Source organism: Ochotona princeps, chromosome 2 (genome assembly GCF_030435755.1).
Source record: "Ochotona princeps isolate mOchPri1 chromosome 2, mOchPri1.hap1, whole genome shotgun sequence".
NCBI lineage: Eukaryota > Metazoa > Chordata > Mammalia > Lagomorpha > Ochotonidae > Ochotona > Ochotona princeps.
In genome coordinates, this window is record NC_080833.1 from 72,299,370 (window position 1) to 72,315,533 (window position 16,164).

A 16,164-nucleotide genomic window follows, 5' to 3' on the forward strand; every position below is an offset into this window, starting at 1 on the left:
TCTTCCTCATAGCTCATGAAATTCGCGCCAGTCCAGCCTTTCACCAATCAGATGTAACCCAGTATTTCACCTGAGAATCCCACCCTCAATCTCCCAGCCTCTTCTCCAACCCCGTCCACTTACCAATCATCCTTAGGCAATCACCTGTGTCAGTCTCAGGAATCAATCCCCTGGGGCCGGCCCTCAATCCCTCCTAATCCCTGCCCGCCCCCCCCCCCCCCCCACCTTGCAGACTCACCTGAATGGCATAAAACAGCCCCCCAGGTGCGGGTTGCTCTCTCTGCTCCTTCCAGCCTCCCCGACCCCTTTCTTCCCCTTCCACTTCGCCTTCCCACCACCTTGGTCCTGCTCCTGCTCTGCTGGAATAAACCTCCTAAGATTAATTAAAAAAAAAAAAAACCCTGGAAATGAATTTTATTAATATCCAATGTTATCACTGCTTTTTAAACATTAAGAACACAGATGCAATACAGATTAATAATCCTTTATATTTATGTTGTAACGTCATAACTACATAAACATCAGTAAAATCAGGAAACCTTAATTTTAATGTGAACTTTCAGAAGGTACAAATTAAGCCATATATATATGTATATATATATACACACACACACTCACATAAGTACATATACATTTTATAACACACTGAAGAGCTCCAAGTATTCTGTTAAGTTATTGCTTAACACATCAAAACACTACATCAACTGGTCACTACAACATCCCTGGTGTGGTCATGTGAATGGATTTGGGCTGGGATCAGAGGAATGAATTTGTAAGACAATGTTTATTCTGTGAAAAAGTAGAGTCAAATTTGTTGGCACTCAAGAGTCAAACAATGTGAAGTTGTTGATTTTCTGAGTAGACTGTAGGAAACTGTGGTTGCAAGAATTTATTCAGCCTTTACACAAGACACTGTATTGGAAGTTTCCTAAGTACAAAAGCTGTCTTAATAGAGTTAAGTTATGTATAAAAACCCACATATAGAATGCTGAGGGAGGAGCAGTTCTCTTTGACAAGATGGTGCATTTGACACCATCTTTCTGTTTAGAGATTCCACTAAGGGGAATTCCAACTTTGCAGTTAACACAGGTTACCACTAGGGGTTTGGTAGTGTATTGAACTGACGAATTAAAAATTTCAGCCTGTAGAATTAAGCATAGCTGAAAGCCAAGACTTAGCACACACTATATTCTTCAGATGCAAAAAGGGGTTATAAACATAAATGGAAAATTTACAAGTCAGTTTATTAAAAAGGTTATAAAATGCACTTTTAAAATTTGGACTGTTTAATTTTCAAAAAAAAAAACCAAAAAATTACAACCACAACATCACAATCACTTAACAGTCTAACAGTGCATTGTCCTTCTCCAACTGTCTGGGAATTTTCAATTTCTTCCAGAAAGAGTGCTCAATTTTTCTTTGCCAAAGTTCTTGGTAGATTCACTTTTCACTGGAAAAAAAGAAGTAAACATACAGTCAAATGTTTATACTGTTTCTGTTTAGCCTGTTCTGTTTTTTCCTCTTCTCTCCTCCCTTCTGATGCATAGCAACAGCACAGCTCACGAGGACAGACAAACTGTGTCATGTTCATGGCAGCTAGAATATACAATCATGGCCAGGATAGAGATGTCAAAGTGGCAATTATATCTTGTGAGGTAACATCCCTCTTCACTGTGTGGAAGACTTGAGAATGGTCACTGCAACGTGGGGTTCTGACCGCACTCTCATGCCACTGGGTCACCAGTATCACACAGGCTGGCCACACGTAGCAAAACAGATTTTTCCACGATATTCTGTATGAACTTAACAACTGTAGGTCAGTTTACACTGAGTGACACTGGGCTGGCAGAAGCCTAGCTAATCACCATCTTCTTTTCACAGGGAAATGACTCAGAACAGAGGGAACTCCTTGGATGCTCCTCTCTTGCCTGAGTGAGCAGACTAACTAGCAGACGGATCACACTGAGTTCCTTGAGAACGTAAGACTGGATTCACAAAGTGAATAATCAAGGGCTCACAACTTATGAACATTCCTACTGGAACTGTAACCCTAGACTTTGTCTTATATTCAACTGATGGTACCTAGGTCTCATGTTGTAACAGCAAAGTTGTGTGTCTTTCCTGTGAGTAATGCACCAAATTAAGTTCTACCCAGAAAACTCTCTCTAAATAGCAGTTTTTTTCCTACGCTTCCTCCATAATTTATATGTAATATGTATGCAATTTCAATTGTAACACCTACTTGCCATAAAGTTTATGTCTGTGTTCATGAGTCTGAGACTCCCATTTAAAGGGAGAAAAGAGGGTAAGAAGGAATGAGGAGAGAAAAATGAGTGGAAGGAAGGATTTATTGGACCAAAAAGAAATGGACAGCTTAGCAGAATTAGTTCACTGATTTTTGGCTCGCAAACATGTATAGTAATATTATTTAACAGCAATTTGCTCTTCTTTCCTTAAATTGAAATGTAGTCATTTAAATCTGCTAGTCTAGGCTGGTGCTGTGGTGTAATGTGTAAGGCCTCGATCTGAGATCCTGGCATCCCACACCGAGGTCAGTCTGTATTCCTGCTGCTCCACTTCTGATCCAGCTCCCTGCAAATGACCTGGGAAAGCAGCAAAAGATGACCCAAGTGTGCACACTGGCCACCCACGTGAGAGATAAGGGTCAAGCAATTTGCACCATATTTAAAAGCACTATATTGATGCAAGTTTTTCTATTTCTATTTTTAAGTTATATTTATTAAGATTCATTTATTTTTATTGGAAAGGCAGATATACAGAGAGGAGGAGAGACAGAGAGGAAGATCTTCCGTCACTCCCCAAGTGGCCACAATAGCTGCAGCTGAGCCAATCTGAAGCCAGGAGCTAGGAGCTTACTCCGGGTCTCCCACACGGGTGCAGGGTTCCAAGGCTTTGGGCCATCCTCAACTGCACTTCCAGGCCACAAGCAGGGAGCTGGATGGGAAGCAGGGTTGCAGGGTTGCTGGGATTAGAACCGGTGCCCATATGGGATCCCAATATGTTAAACGCAAGGACTTTAACCATTATGCTATTGTGCCAGACCCGGTGTGCTATTTCATTTTAAAGACACAGTTATAGAGGGCAGTCTTCCATTAATGGGTTCACTCCATAAATGGCTGCAAAAGCTGGGGTTGGGCCAAGCCAAAGCCAGGAACCAGGAGCTTCTTCCAGGTTTCATGTGGGTGCAGGGGCTCGAGCACTCAGGCCATTATTCATGCATTTCCCAGGCTTATCAACAGAAAGGTTTTTAGGAAGTGAAGCAAAGTTGAAATTAAAGCAGCACCTACGGTCACATGTAGACCTGCACCATAGGCAGCAGCTTAACATGCGGTGCCACAGAGCCAGTTCCTCTTTTCCATTTATTTACTTCAGAGACAGAATGAGTTCCCATCTGCTAGTTCACTCCTCCAATGTCTGAAATGGCTAGAATGGGATGCAATTAAAGCCTGGGAGGTAAGAACTCAATCCTGGTTTGCCAAGCCAGCAACCCAATGAACTTCAGGCACGGCCACTACCTCCCAAGGTCTGCAGTTAGCAAAAAGCTGGAGTCAAGACTCGGCTCCACTTATGGAACTGGGGTACACTGATACGGAACGTCAGCATTTTAATCATTAGCTCAAATACCTCTCCTAAGCCAAACCATTCTGAGCACTTCCTACTGGCAGCAAGGTAGGTACTCCGTAACTATTACATCTAATCTGGTGGCCCACCTTAACTACTTACTCTTTTTCAGTCACTTCCCTTCATTCCTTAAAAAGCAATAGACAAGGTGTTAAAAAAATCCTGCCCAGTGTCGATTTATACAGGCGGACATTTGAAAAAAATAAATTATGGCAATCTAAAATCATAATAAACATTGTAACAACCATCGAGTGTGGAAACTACTGAATTCCAGCCCAGACACACATTTCCCCCAACTAGAAAAGAGACACCTTGTACTATAAACTCAGGATCAAAATCCAATTTTTTTTTTTTTTTTTTTTTGCCTCTGGAGAGAGAATTTTAAGGCTTTCCAAAGAAAATGCCTTGTTCATATATAATCCTCTCCCTCATTAAGTGATCACCTGCAAATTATCTGATGCTATGAGAATGACAAAGGAAGAGGCACCCTGAATAGTTTCCAAGACTGTATGTGAATATAGGAAGATTTGGCACTACTGTCAAGGTATGTTTAGCTTCAATGATAACATTGACAGCAGTCTTAAAATCCTGTCAGATCTTCAGTTCTTTGCTACAGCAGTTCTAAATAATTCCTCTGTACTAAAAGTACATGTTGCCTGTTTTCTTGTAAATAAGTTTAACATTATCTACCAAGATCAAAGCTTATTTAATAAGGCTCCAAGAACCTACACGAAAGTGGGTTTTTCTTATTGCTTCATTACAGGAAGCCTTACTTGGACATGCATTTCTAAACAAGGTGAAAGAGGAGCTGTGTGAGCTGTGTTTATTTACACAGACAATGTTTGCCCTGGCTGGTAACTGACATTACTAACAACTTTCCCTGAAACTAACATTTAGAGAGAGGGAATATATTAAGGAAAAAGTAAGGTTTTATAAAGCTCTAAAAAAAATGGAACTGGTCATTTAAAGCTACAACCCCTAATGTATTTTAAGAAACAAAACTGTCCCTCAAATTATGAAAAATATAAAGAACAAATACAAGATTTAGAGGCTCATATTTATAACTGAATAATTCATATTTGCTGATTACAATCTGGTATCAGTCTGTGCCCCTGACAAAATTTAGGCTACCTTGAGGGAAAAAAATGTATTCTGTTAACTTTTACCAGCAATAAAAAGCTATGCACATATACAGAAAATATCTTTTTTTTTAAAGATTTATTTATTTTTATTGGAAAGGCGGATATACATAGAGGAGGAGAGACGGAGAGGAAGATCTTCCATCCTATGATTCACTCCCCAAGTGACCGCAACGGCCGGTGCTGCGCTGATCTGAAGCCAGGAACCAGGAACCTCCTCCAGTCTCCCACACGGGTGCAGGAACCCAAGGCTTTGGGCCGTCCTCAACTGCTTTCCCAGGCCACAAGCAGGAAACTGGATGGGAGGTGGAGCTGCCGGGATTAGAACCAGTGCCCATATGGGATCCGGGCGCGCTCAAGGGGAGGACTTTAGCCGCTAAGCCATGCCGCCGGGCCCCAGAAAATATTTTATAATGTAAGTTTACTGCTTCTGACAGCCCATGCACCAGTTTAGCAGCGAAACCTGGACATTTCAAGCAATGCGTGTGTGTGTGTGTGTGTGTGTGTTTATACATATTGTTTGTTTTGTTCTAAAGAGTTCAGTTTAAGGCAAAGGATTTCACATTTCTCAGAGGGAGCTTAGAATGAAACCTGGCCTGGATCTGTAGTTCTTAGCTCAAAGTAGTGTCCGATAGCTTTATTCATCTTTTAACTGAATTTTATTCATGCTCTGGAATTATATTCAGAAATGTCATTTTATCCACTACTAGCACTGTGGCATAGTAGATTAAGCTGCTGCCTATGGTGCAGGTCTTCATGTGACCATGGGCGCTGATATGGTTCCAGTTGCTTCACTTCCAAAAAAACTTTCTGTTGATAGGCCTTTATGTTTCTTTCCTTCTTTAACTCAAACCATCCTCCATATGGCCAAGGACACAAAATCAAGAGGAAAATATGTGTAAAAGATGATGTTGAGGGTTAATGGCAGTAGCTTGGTCTAAATACAACTACAATTCTACAACAAAATATTTCTTGCCACCTTACATTTTGTTATAAGGTAGAAGGACAATAAAACCTTTCTGTAATGCATCAATTAGGATTCTGTCAAGAGTTTCAGTGCAGTGATGTAGCAAACTAATTTTCCACCTGAAGTGCTGACATTATATGGGTGCCAGTCCAGGTCCTGGCTGCTCAGTGTACTGATCCAGCTCCCTGCAGTGGCTTGGGAAAGTAGAGGAGTATGACTCAGGTTCTTGCACTCCTACACACATTCAAGTTTCAGAGGAGGCTCCTGGCTTCTATCTTTAGATCAGCTCAGCTTTGGCCACTGCAGGCATTTGGGGAGTGAAACAGTGGATGGAAATTTTTGTTTCTCTCTCTATATATAATTCTTTCAAGTTCAACAATTTTTTTAAAAGGAGTTTTAATTAGGGAATAAGCTTATCTGATCTTGGACTAAGATTGCTCCTTAAAGACTACTGGCTTCATCAATAAATGAGGAAATGAATGACTGAGAGAGAAAATAGCAGAATCCCAGTGAGGCCGTTATCTTTTACAGCTTGACATTCAGTTTTACTCATTCATGCAAAATGGGCACCACAAGCTTAGACGCTCTCCAGCAGGACAGAAGAGGCAGCACACTCATTTGTTTCCTTACATTATTAACAAATATAGTCAACTACAGAAAAGTGAAAACATAAGAGAAAAACATACGAAAAGATGTAAGGTCAGTCTTACAAATGTTTCAGATTCTCTAGATACTTTAAGCACTGCAGAAACAAATTTATGTCTACCTTGTTGAAGAATTTTCATGTCATTACTGGATCCCTTCAACACCACATGAAATGTTGGGTATTCAATGATCACTTTGTTCCTCAGATTGTCTAGGAGACTTTTACAAAGATCCAGTTCATAGTACCTTTTTAATAAAAAAGCAAAATAAGAGCACACTGCATTAAAAAATTTAAAGGCGACAACATTAATTCAGTAGCTATTACCTTAGGATAAAGTGTTTAATAACTTCTACAAAAATTTAAAAAGAGGCATTATTGAGGATCTTTAAATAAAAAATATGTAAGATATGCCTACATAAGAACTCTAGGACAAGTCATCAATATTTACTAACAGAATAGCTGGTCTTCTATAACATCTATATTTATTGTGCCATGAATCTCTCTGTCATATATAAAGAAGAAATAGATGAATATCCAAGTTCTTCAAATATATTAACTTTAAACCTTACTTGAAAACAAAGCAAAACAAAACAAAAACCCTATTAGGTGATAATTTCTAGTATCATAAGGTAGCAAAAAGACCTGGTTACACAATACTCTTATAATAATGCCAATAGTAACTGGTTTCTGTAACTTTGTAATGTCATGCAATGAAATATGGACTCCTTCATTTTGAAACTAAAACTGACTTTATAAGTCACATACCATGGCACAGCTGTTCAATCTACCACAGGTAGACACTAACATTCATTAAACTGTACAATTCTTATGTTATTACTTAAAAATCTCAAAGTCTGGGTTGATTAAAGAGGCATTCCTATAACTCTTTCTGGGGTGGGAGAGAAAGGCAGAATTTTAGCTAGCTCATCAGTGGGTGCACGTGGGAATATGTTGGCATGTGAACATTCATGTCAGTCAACAGGGAGGAAGCTGGGAACAAGCTTAGAGATGTAGTGCAGAACGTCCCCAGCTTTCTTACTCATGTCTACAAATGACACATGATATTTATGTGCAAAATGCACATTCCATGGCATACCCAGTTGACAGCTGCAAAGCCACCCTTAACACGCTGAAACAGAGTGCTCAAGACGGAGGTTATCTCTGGGATATAGCTGAATCTTGTGCAATTTAAAGAGTAAATAAATCATTTACAAACTTGCATGTTTCTGAATTAGCAACAAATTATTTGCACCAGATCTCAGCAGATAAGCAGCAGTTGCTAAGTGCTCTGGTGTAGTAACTTTTTTGTGCTCCAAATCAGTGCCATGCAACAATGTTCAAACAGAATAGCAATGATAAACAAAATGCAAAGCCAGGTCAACCTACTATGAAAACGAATTGCTTCCTTGACCACCTACTTCACCACTGGAATTAAATGATAAAATCTAGAATCACTCAATGCTTTATGTTGATAAAAACGCTGAAATGTAATTTTTCTAAACTAGTATCCGAGGGTCCAGAGATCACAGAATATATACACATATACATTCTTGTCCATGGGTAATATGATACAGATGTTCTTAGTCTTTTACTTTTTTTTTTGAAGCAAACTTTATTTAAGAAAGGGAGAGAGAGGTTTCCTGCCAAAGTGATTGGAGGGCAACTCTAAGGAAGAAAAGATCCCATAGCTTCACATCTTTTAAGCATCATTTCTCTTTATCCTGCAAGCACAGCTTATCTTGTGCATGTAACTGCATCATAAGGTTTCCATAAAGAGACATTTCAAAAAATTAAGAATGCTTTCCTCTTACTTCAGTTTTTTGTATATAATTTTCAGTGTACACTTCATGTTTCGGCTATTTTACTTTTTTAACACTAAATCTTTGCTAAAATCCTCTAGATACCCAAAGCTGAAACAGGCATAACAAAAAAGGTTCAAAAGTCACATGGCAATTTGAGTCTAATGTTATTGCTGATACTGTGTAAAACAAGCTGCCAACATAGGAAAATGTTCAGAGAAACATAAAAATACAAGCATATGACATGTTATACATTCTTTCAATTCTAAAACTGTAATAATTACATTTTTTTACTTGGGGGGATTTTGGCTCCAATATTATGTGTCAAGCAGGCATTTTATAAGGCACTCGGAATGTAAAGATTTAAAACAACTAATGCACCATTTTGATGCTAAAGAAATGCAAATTTTGCTTACTTAACAGGAGGGAGACAGACAGAAAAAAACCAACAACAAAAAACAGATAAAAGAGACCTCCCATCTGCTAGTTCACTCTCTAAATGTCCACAATGGCCGGGACTGTGCTGGGCCAAAGTTGAGAGCTGGCAACTCAATCCACATCTCCTAAATGGGTATCATATGGGAACCCAGTTACTTGAGCCACAAATGCTGCCAACCTGGAGTTAGGGAGGCGGGAGTTGGTCACTGAACTAGACATTCTGATAGGCTAAATGCCCATTACATGTGTTGATCAGCATCACCGGATTTTAGCTAGTATCAGAATGCTGCCCTTTTCTAATAGAGACAACACTGCCTGCTAGTGAGCAGCAGCATGCTTTAGGCTGTAGGTTTTTAGCCTGCTACCTGAAAAGTCAGAGTTCACACTAATACCCTTTCAGCTTAAATGCTCAGTGTCTTAGATTTTTTTCCTTTACTAGTAGTTACTCAGCCAACCATTAATACCAGCAATTTAAAAGCAAATTATGTAAACTCTTCATTAAGAAAAGTTATCAAACTATATGGGCTTAACTTTTCATGGACATAAAATTTAATTTAATGAAACAGTAACATTTAGTGGTTATATAGGTTTGAAGTCACTGAGCAATAATCCTAGCTCATTCACTGATGTGGAATTTGTGCTTGATGATAGGAATAATGATAGTCCCATCTTAGAGTTACATAATAAAACACAGGAAGTTAGCTCATTTATTCAATAAAACCCATCACATAACCCTGAGCACATTTTTAAAGAGTTATTTATTTTTATTAGATTTTATTAGAAAGGCAGATTCACAGAGAGAACGAGACACAGCGAGAAAGATCTTCCATCCACTGCTTCACTCCCCAAGTGGCTGCAGTGACCCAAAGCCAGGGGCAGGAGCTTCTTCTGGGTCTTCCCGGCAGGTGCAGGGTTCCCCCGGCAGGTGCAGGGTCCCAGGCTGTGGGGCATCCTAGACTGCTTTCCAGACCACAGCAGGGAGCTGGATGGGAAATGTAGTAGTTGGGATACAAACCAGGGCCCATATGGGATCCTGGTGTATGCAAGGCAAAGACTTTGGCCACTAGGCCCCAGCACCCATGTGGGAGACCCATAATAAACTCCTGGCTCTTGGCTTAAGTCTGGCCCAGCCCTGGCCCACTGCAGTCATCTGGGGAGTAAACCAGCAGATGGAGGACCACTATTCATCCCTCTCTCTCTAAGTTTGCCTTTCAAATTAACAAACAAGAAATCAGCTTTAGTTCAGGATAGCCAATATATTTTTCTTACAAATAAGAAATTGCAGGCATTGAGCACATTATGACTTCAAAGATTGTGAAAAAAGCAACTAAAAATTATTTCGGTTTAAAAAATTTGAAATCCATAGTTTTTCATAAAGCACATTTTGTGAACTTTCTGAACACCCTTCGCATTTTCCTTTCTATGCATTTTAAGTATAGCCTTACCATGGCCAATATAACTTTCAAGCCATTCTTTTATTGTCACATTTACTTTAAAGAGGCCCAAAGTGCCTTAAATCTGCATTTCTAGTATCATAAGACAAGTTTTAGGAGTCTAGCTTTGTTTGCACTGCCTAAAATATTTAGGCTTTAGCTCCCCTGCCAGCAATAAGTCATTAATCCCTAAGGGACAGCTTTATCTTTTTGGAATTTTCATCAGCTCTGGTATTTCCATTAGAATGATTCTGCTACCACAAGACACACTAGTTAATTTAAGAAGTAAAATACCAACATTTGTCTTTTCTTTTACCCTTAAACTCTCAGGCATTTTCTCTTGTTATTTCACTTGCTCACCCTCACAGGTTCATTGGTGACCTCTGTCTTGGGCAGTTTCACAGGGCTATTACAAATAGCAGGCTAAACAGGTGTGAGACTGACATTACATAGACAACACTGTCTTGATATTCGGGGGTGCACTCTTAACCTTGGTTCTGTTACTAACTTTCAAAGAAACAGATGAAATTCTTGAACTTTTTTGTCTGTGTTTTATCATAAAATAAGGGAGTTTTAAAAACAACTGCCCCCCACATGCAAACCTCCTTGAAACTCAAAATGGGACAGATTTTTAAAAGGATGGGGTGCTAACAAGTCAATTTCCTTTCTGACTACTGCTACTTTTTGGTTTTACCATCCCTCTTAATCCCCAAAAACATGAAAAGCTGAAACTTCTTCAAATTTAGCCATCTAATTGCAATCCCTAGCCCACCATAGTCATGGGATCCTTCGAGCTCTAAAATTTAAGAATTTTTTTTTAACAATGTATTTTTATTTATTTGAAAGGCAGAGTGACACAGAGGTAGCACTAAACCTACATACTTGTACAGTTGTATTTATTTTTCAATTTAGATTTCTGGGTAAAAAAGTACAAATAATTCATTCTTCAAGCACAAAGCTGAGACTTTGGTTTAAAATAACCTTAATACAATACAGACCAGATGATTGCAATCTGACAGCTAAATTTTTTAAAAACATTTATTTATTGTTATTTGAAAGGCAGATTTAAGAGAGGAAATAGAGAAATCCTTCATCTGATGCTTCATTCCCCAAATTGCTGCAACGGCTGAAGCTGAGCTGATTCAAAGCCAGGAGCCAGGAGCTTCTTCCGGGTCTTCCCTATGGATGCTGGGACCCAAGGACTTGGGCCATTCTCTGCTGCTTTCTCAGGCTATGTAAGTGGAGCAGCTGGGACACAAACCAGTGCCCATTTGGGATGCAGGTGCTAGTAGGTGGAGGTCAGCCTGTGGAGTCATTGTATCAGTCCCAGCTAAATGTTTTAAAGTATGGCTCATTCTAGCATAATGAAGTTCATTAGTATTCTGGAACCAAAGATACATGAAACACTAACTCACTCACCAAATTCCTTTGAAATAACATAAAATTGTAAATTGTCAAATTAGTACCAATAATAGATCTTATACTTCAAAAAGTAACTTGAGTATTCCTAGTACAGAATTACATACTCATCAGAAATTATATTTATGATCTGATAAGTTGTCAATTGGAAGAAAAAAACACAAAACACTAATTTTATGAACAGACTCGAGTTAAAATCTTGGCTTTGTAAATGTAACATGGCCTTTTCAGCTAAACTAATTTTTCAGAACCAGAGTACAATTTGATAAAGCATAAACACAGGATATATGCTAATAGGATACATATGAAAACATAAATATAGTGCCTGGTACTTGTTCATCAATTGACTCTTCTTATACTTATTTAGTGTTTAACACATACAGGCAATCTGCTAGGTAATTAAAGTTCAGAGAACTAAACTCTATAGTTTATTGAGGGCATCACACAAACTACTGAATTTCACTGTGACAAGAGTCATTCTAGAAATCCACAGCTAAGTAGGTACTCAATAAACATGACCTTGTGTTTTGTAACCACACTGAAATGTTCTTTTACGCTGCACAATGTTTTCAGTATTTAGGCTGCTGGGTTAAAACGGGAATTATATAAGGTCTAACAACTTAATTTTTTGATATAATCTGCATTATGAAATGATTTTGCACAATCAAGCTAATAAACATACCTATCACCTCATATAATTAAACTTTTCTTTTCACTTATGGTAAGAACATCTAAGTTCTATATTCTTGGCAAGTTTCAAGCATCTAATATGCTATTGATTTTTTTTCAAATTGCTTCTCCATGTTAGTGTAGGGAATTTTCATCAGTCTGTCAACAAAGCATACATTTCCTCCCGAGCTGATGCACATGACTGATTAACATAGATTTTTACACTTTTAACCTTTATTAGGATGTAACACTCTACAAAACATGATTAGGTTCACTAGAGAAACGCTGGCTCAAAGGTTGGTTAAACAGTTCATGAATTAACTATATCCTAGCATTTTAGAGTTAGCAGGAACTTTTTTTGAGGGGAGGGAAAGGTCTTTCTGGAGAGACACTAAAGTCCTGAAAAACTGGTAAGTTAAACAATTAGATATCTTCTTAACATAATTCAAGCAAATGCAGACTTTGGACAATAAAGCAGATCTTGTCAGCTCCTATACCTAACTGATCATTTATTCCTTATTCAAGAATATTACACAGTCTACCATATTCTAGGCACTGTTTTTGTACTAGGACTACAATAATGAACCACAGATATCAACAGAGGTGAAAGGGTAAAGACTTTCCAGGAAAACAGTCTATATGTATGATGGCGATAGGAAAGTCAGCTTGTTCCACAGTACCGAGCAGACATTAGCAGGCAGATATGGGAATAAATGTAAAATACAAACCTTTCTGGAGCCTATAAAAACCTACCTGCGAAAAGTTTCTACACTGGAGGTTGAAACTAAAATCAAGTACATGTCATTATTTCTTCTAAAGAGAATATACAATTGAGTGCAAGATCTTCTATAACACAACTAGCATTAAAAGCATTTAGTATATTTGACAGCTAAAATATTTTGCAAGTTTTTAGATAAAAAATTTCATTTTATATTACACAGTTTCCTTACTAAACACACAAAAACAGTTTACTATAAATGTTGATGATTAAAAAATTAAACTGTTCTGGGCTCAGCATAGCAGACTAGTGGCTAAAGTCCTCTCCTTGCATTTGTTGGGATGCCACATGGGTGCTGGTTCATATCCCAGCTGCTCCACTTTCCTTCCAGCTCCCTGCCTGTGGCCTGGGAAAGCAGAGAACTGCCCAAGGACTTGGGACCCTGCACACGCCCCTGGGAGACTCTTTCAGATGGGCTCAGCTCCAGCCACTGTAGCCACTTGGGGGAGTGAACCAGTGGACAGAAGATCTTCCTTGCTGTCTCTCCTGTTTGTTTATCTGAATTTACAATAAAATTAAATAAATCTAATTGAACTGCCGGACTCAGAACCCTAACCAAGAAAAGACAGACGACAGAACAAGTCAATCAACCACCTCAGCTATATGTTGGCACCGAAATACTGGGTAAATGGAGACGCTATGATGGACTATGTCAATCAGTGGATTCTTCAACAACCTCATCGTGTTTGGAATGGCGAGATCGGCAGCAATTCATAACTGGTGAACTATCAAAACCACCTGAGCAAGTATCTAAGAGCATGCCCCACATCCGGGACTTGGGGTGGGTGGGAAACTGTGTGGGGCTTCTCCCTCAATATCCCCATTTACCTTAGATACATGAAGGAAACAATATGGAAATAATAGTCTTACCCACTTTCCTATAGCCCTTGAACGTTTTTACCCAAATTAACTATGTAAAGATTGTCAAAATAAAAAAAATTAAATAAATCTTAAAAAAAAAAAAGTTGGAGCAGCTGGCACATGAACTGCTGCCTGCCTGTATGGGATGTCAGCACAGCTGGAGGCAGCTTTAAGCACTATGCCATAGTTCTGGTCCTGGAGGGTTTTTTTTTCTTTCCTAACATTTATTTATTTTTATTGGAAAGGCAGATTTACAGAGGAGACAGAGAGAAAGGTCTTTCATCTGCTGGTTCACTTTCCAAGTGGTGGCAAGTGGCTGAGTCGATCTGATCCCAAGCCAGGAATTAGGAGCTTCTCCAGGTCTCCACATTGGTACAGGAACGCAATGCTTTAGGCCAACATCCACTGCTTTTCCAGGTCACAAGCAAGGAGCTGGATGGAAGTGGAGTAGCTGGGACATGAACTGGCACCCATATGGACTGCCAGTACATTTAAGGCAAGCATGTAGTCACTAGGCTATCATGCTGTGCCTCAGGAAAAAAAATTAACCCTAGCTTTTAACACATATACATTTCCTATTTAGGATATCTTTGAAGGGCATTTTTCAATTATTTTCTGTAAGCCCAAAACAAGATAATCCAATTTTCCTAGTTTAATCAGCAAACAGGCATAGATTAGTATCTTTATTATTTTTAACTTATTTATTTTTATTGAAAGATCTTCCATCCAATGATTCACTCCCTAAGTGACTGTAATGGCTGGAGCTGTGCCGATCTGAAGCCAGTTGCCAGGACCCCCTTTCGGGTCTCCCACATGGATCCAGGGTCCCAAGGCTTTGGGCCATCCTTGACTGCTTTCCAAGGCCACAGGCAGGGAGCCTGATGGTACACAGAGCTGCCAGGATTAGAACCAGCACCCATATGGGATCCCAGCATGTGCAAGGTGAGGACTTTAGTCCCTAGGCCACCACTGCGGGCCTGATTTGAACCTTTAAGAAGTAAAAATAGGGCCCGGCGGCGTGGCCTAGTGGCTAAAGTCCTCGCCTTGAACGCCCCGGGATCCCATATGCGTGCCGGTTCTAATCCCGGCAGCTCCACTTCACATGCAGCTCCCTGCTTGTAGCTTGGGAAAGCAGTGGAGGACGGCCCAATGCATTGGGATCCATGTGGGAGACCCAGAGGAGGTTCCTGGTTCCCGGCATTGGATCGGCACAGCACTGGCCTTTGCGGCTCACTTGGGGAGTGAATCAGTGGACAGAAGATCTTCCTCTCTGTCTCTCCTCCTCTCTGTATACCCGACTTTGTAATAAAAATAAATAAATCTTAAAAAAAAAAGTAAAAATATAAATCTTAAAAAAAGTAAAAATATGATTTAAAGAAAATCCATTCTAATATTGATATACTTCATTGCATAAATGCAACAACTGAAATGAATAAACATCTAGAAAATATTTATTATATTTTTAAAAATGTCAGATATATCTGGAGTCCAAAAATGCTTTTAAGAAGTTTGCTAGCTTGGTCATGGTTTGTCAAAGTGTGGTCTCAGAAATAAGTTATCAGCGTCAGCATGCCCTATGGGGAACAAACTTTAAGGAATGTAGGCTTATCCATCCATCAGATTTACTAAACCAGAACCTTTGAGGGTGGTGAAAAGCAAGGAGTGACATCATTATAGTAAGGCAGGTAACAGACCTATCGGTACCAAGTAAGTTTGAGAACTGGTGTACCAGGCAGGCAGAGCTTAGGAATAATAGCCTGAAGAGCAGCCCAAGCTAAGAGGTTAGCTCTATTGTATGGCTGAGGAGTGTGTCTGCTTTCTGGTTAAAAGGGTGTCCACGAAAGCCATAAAGAGGTCAACTGAGCTTCAATGGAGGTATGCAAAATCAGCTTCTCTAGAAGGGTATAGGAAAAAAAAATCTTACCTTTCAATTTCATTGAAAATGATTTAAAAATATTTCCTATTAAAGAACCATAAAGATACAAAGAAAGCAAAATCACCATATATATATATATATATATATTTTTTTTTTTTTTTTTTAAGGATTTTTTTATTATTACTGGAAAGCCGGATATACAGAGAGAAGGAGAGACAGAGAGGAAGATCTTTCATCCGATGTTTCACTCCCCAAGTGAGCCGCAACGGCCGGTGTGCGCCGATCCGAAGCCGGGAACCAGGAACCTCTTCCAGGTCTCCCACACGGGTGCAGGGTCCCAATGCATTGGGCCGTCCTCCACTGCTTTCCCAGGCCACAAGCAGGCAGCTGGATGGGAAGTGGAGCTGCCGGGATTAGAACTGGTGCCCATATGGGATCCCGGGGCTTTCAAGGCGAGGACTTTAGCCGCTAGGCCATGCCGCCGGGCCCATACATAT

At 39.5% G+C, this 16,164-nt stretch overlaps 1 protein-coding gene across 1 annotated transcript in view; it reads right to left on the reverse strand.

The window, feature by feature from the left end:
• Window positions 1-419: 419 nt before the first annotated feature.
• The window catches only part of ZNHIT6 (zinc finger HIT-type containing 6), a 49,475-nt gene continuing 33,730 nt past the window's right edge, over window positions 420-16,164 (reverse strand). Inside the window, exons 9-10 of the mRNA XM_004582196.3 lie at window positions 6,515-6,639; window positions 420-1,450 (exon numbers count right to left, since the gene is read on the reverse strand). Of these exons, the coding sequence (XP_004582253.2) occupies window positions 1,386-1,450; window positions 6,515-6,639 (190 nt within the window). The 3' untranslated portion in view covers window positions 420-1,385. The remainder of the gene's footprint in view (window positions 1,451-6,514; window positions 6,640-16,164) is intronic.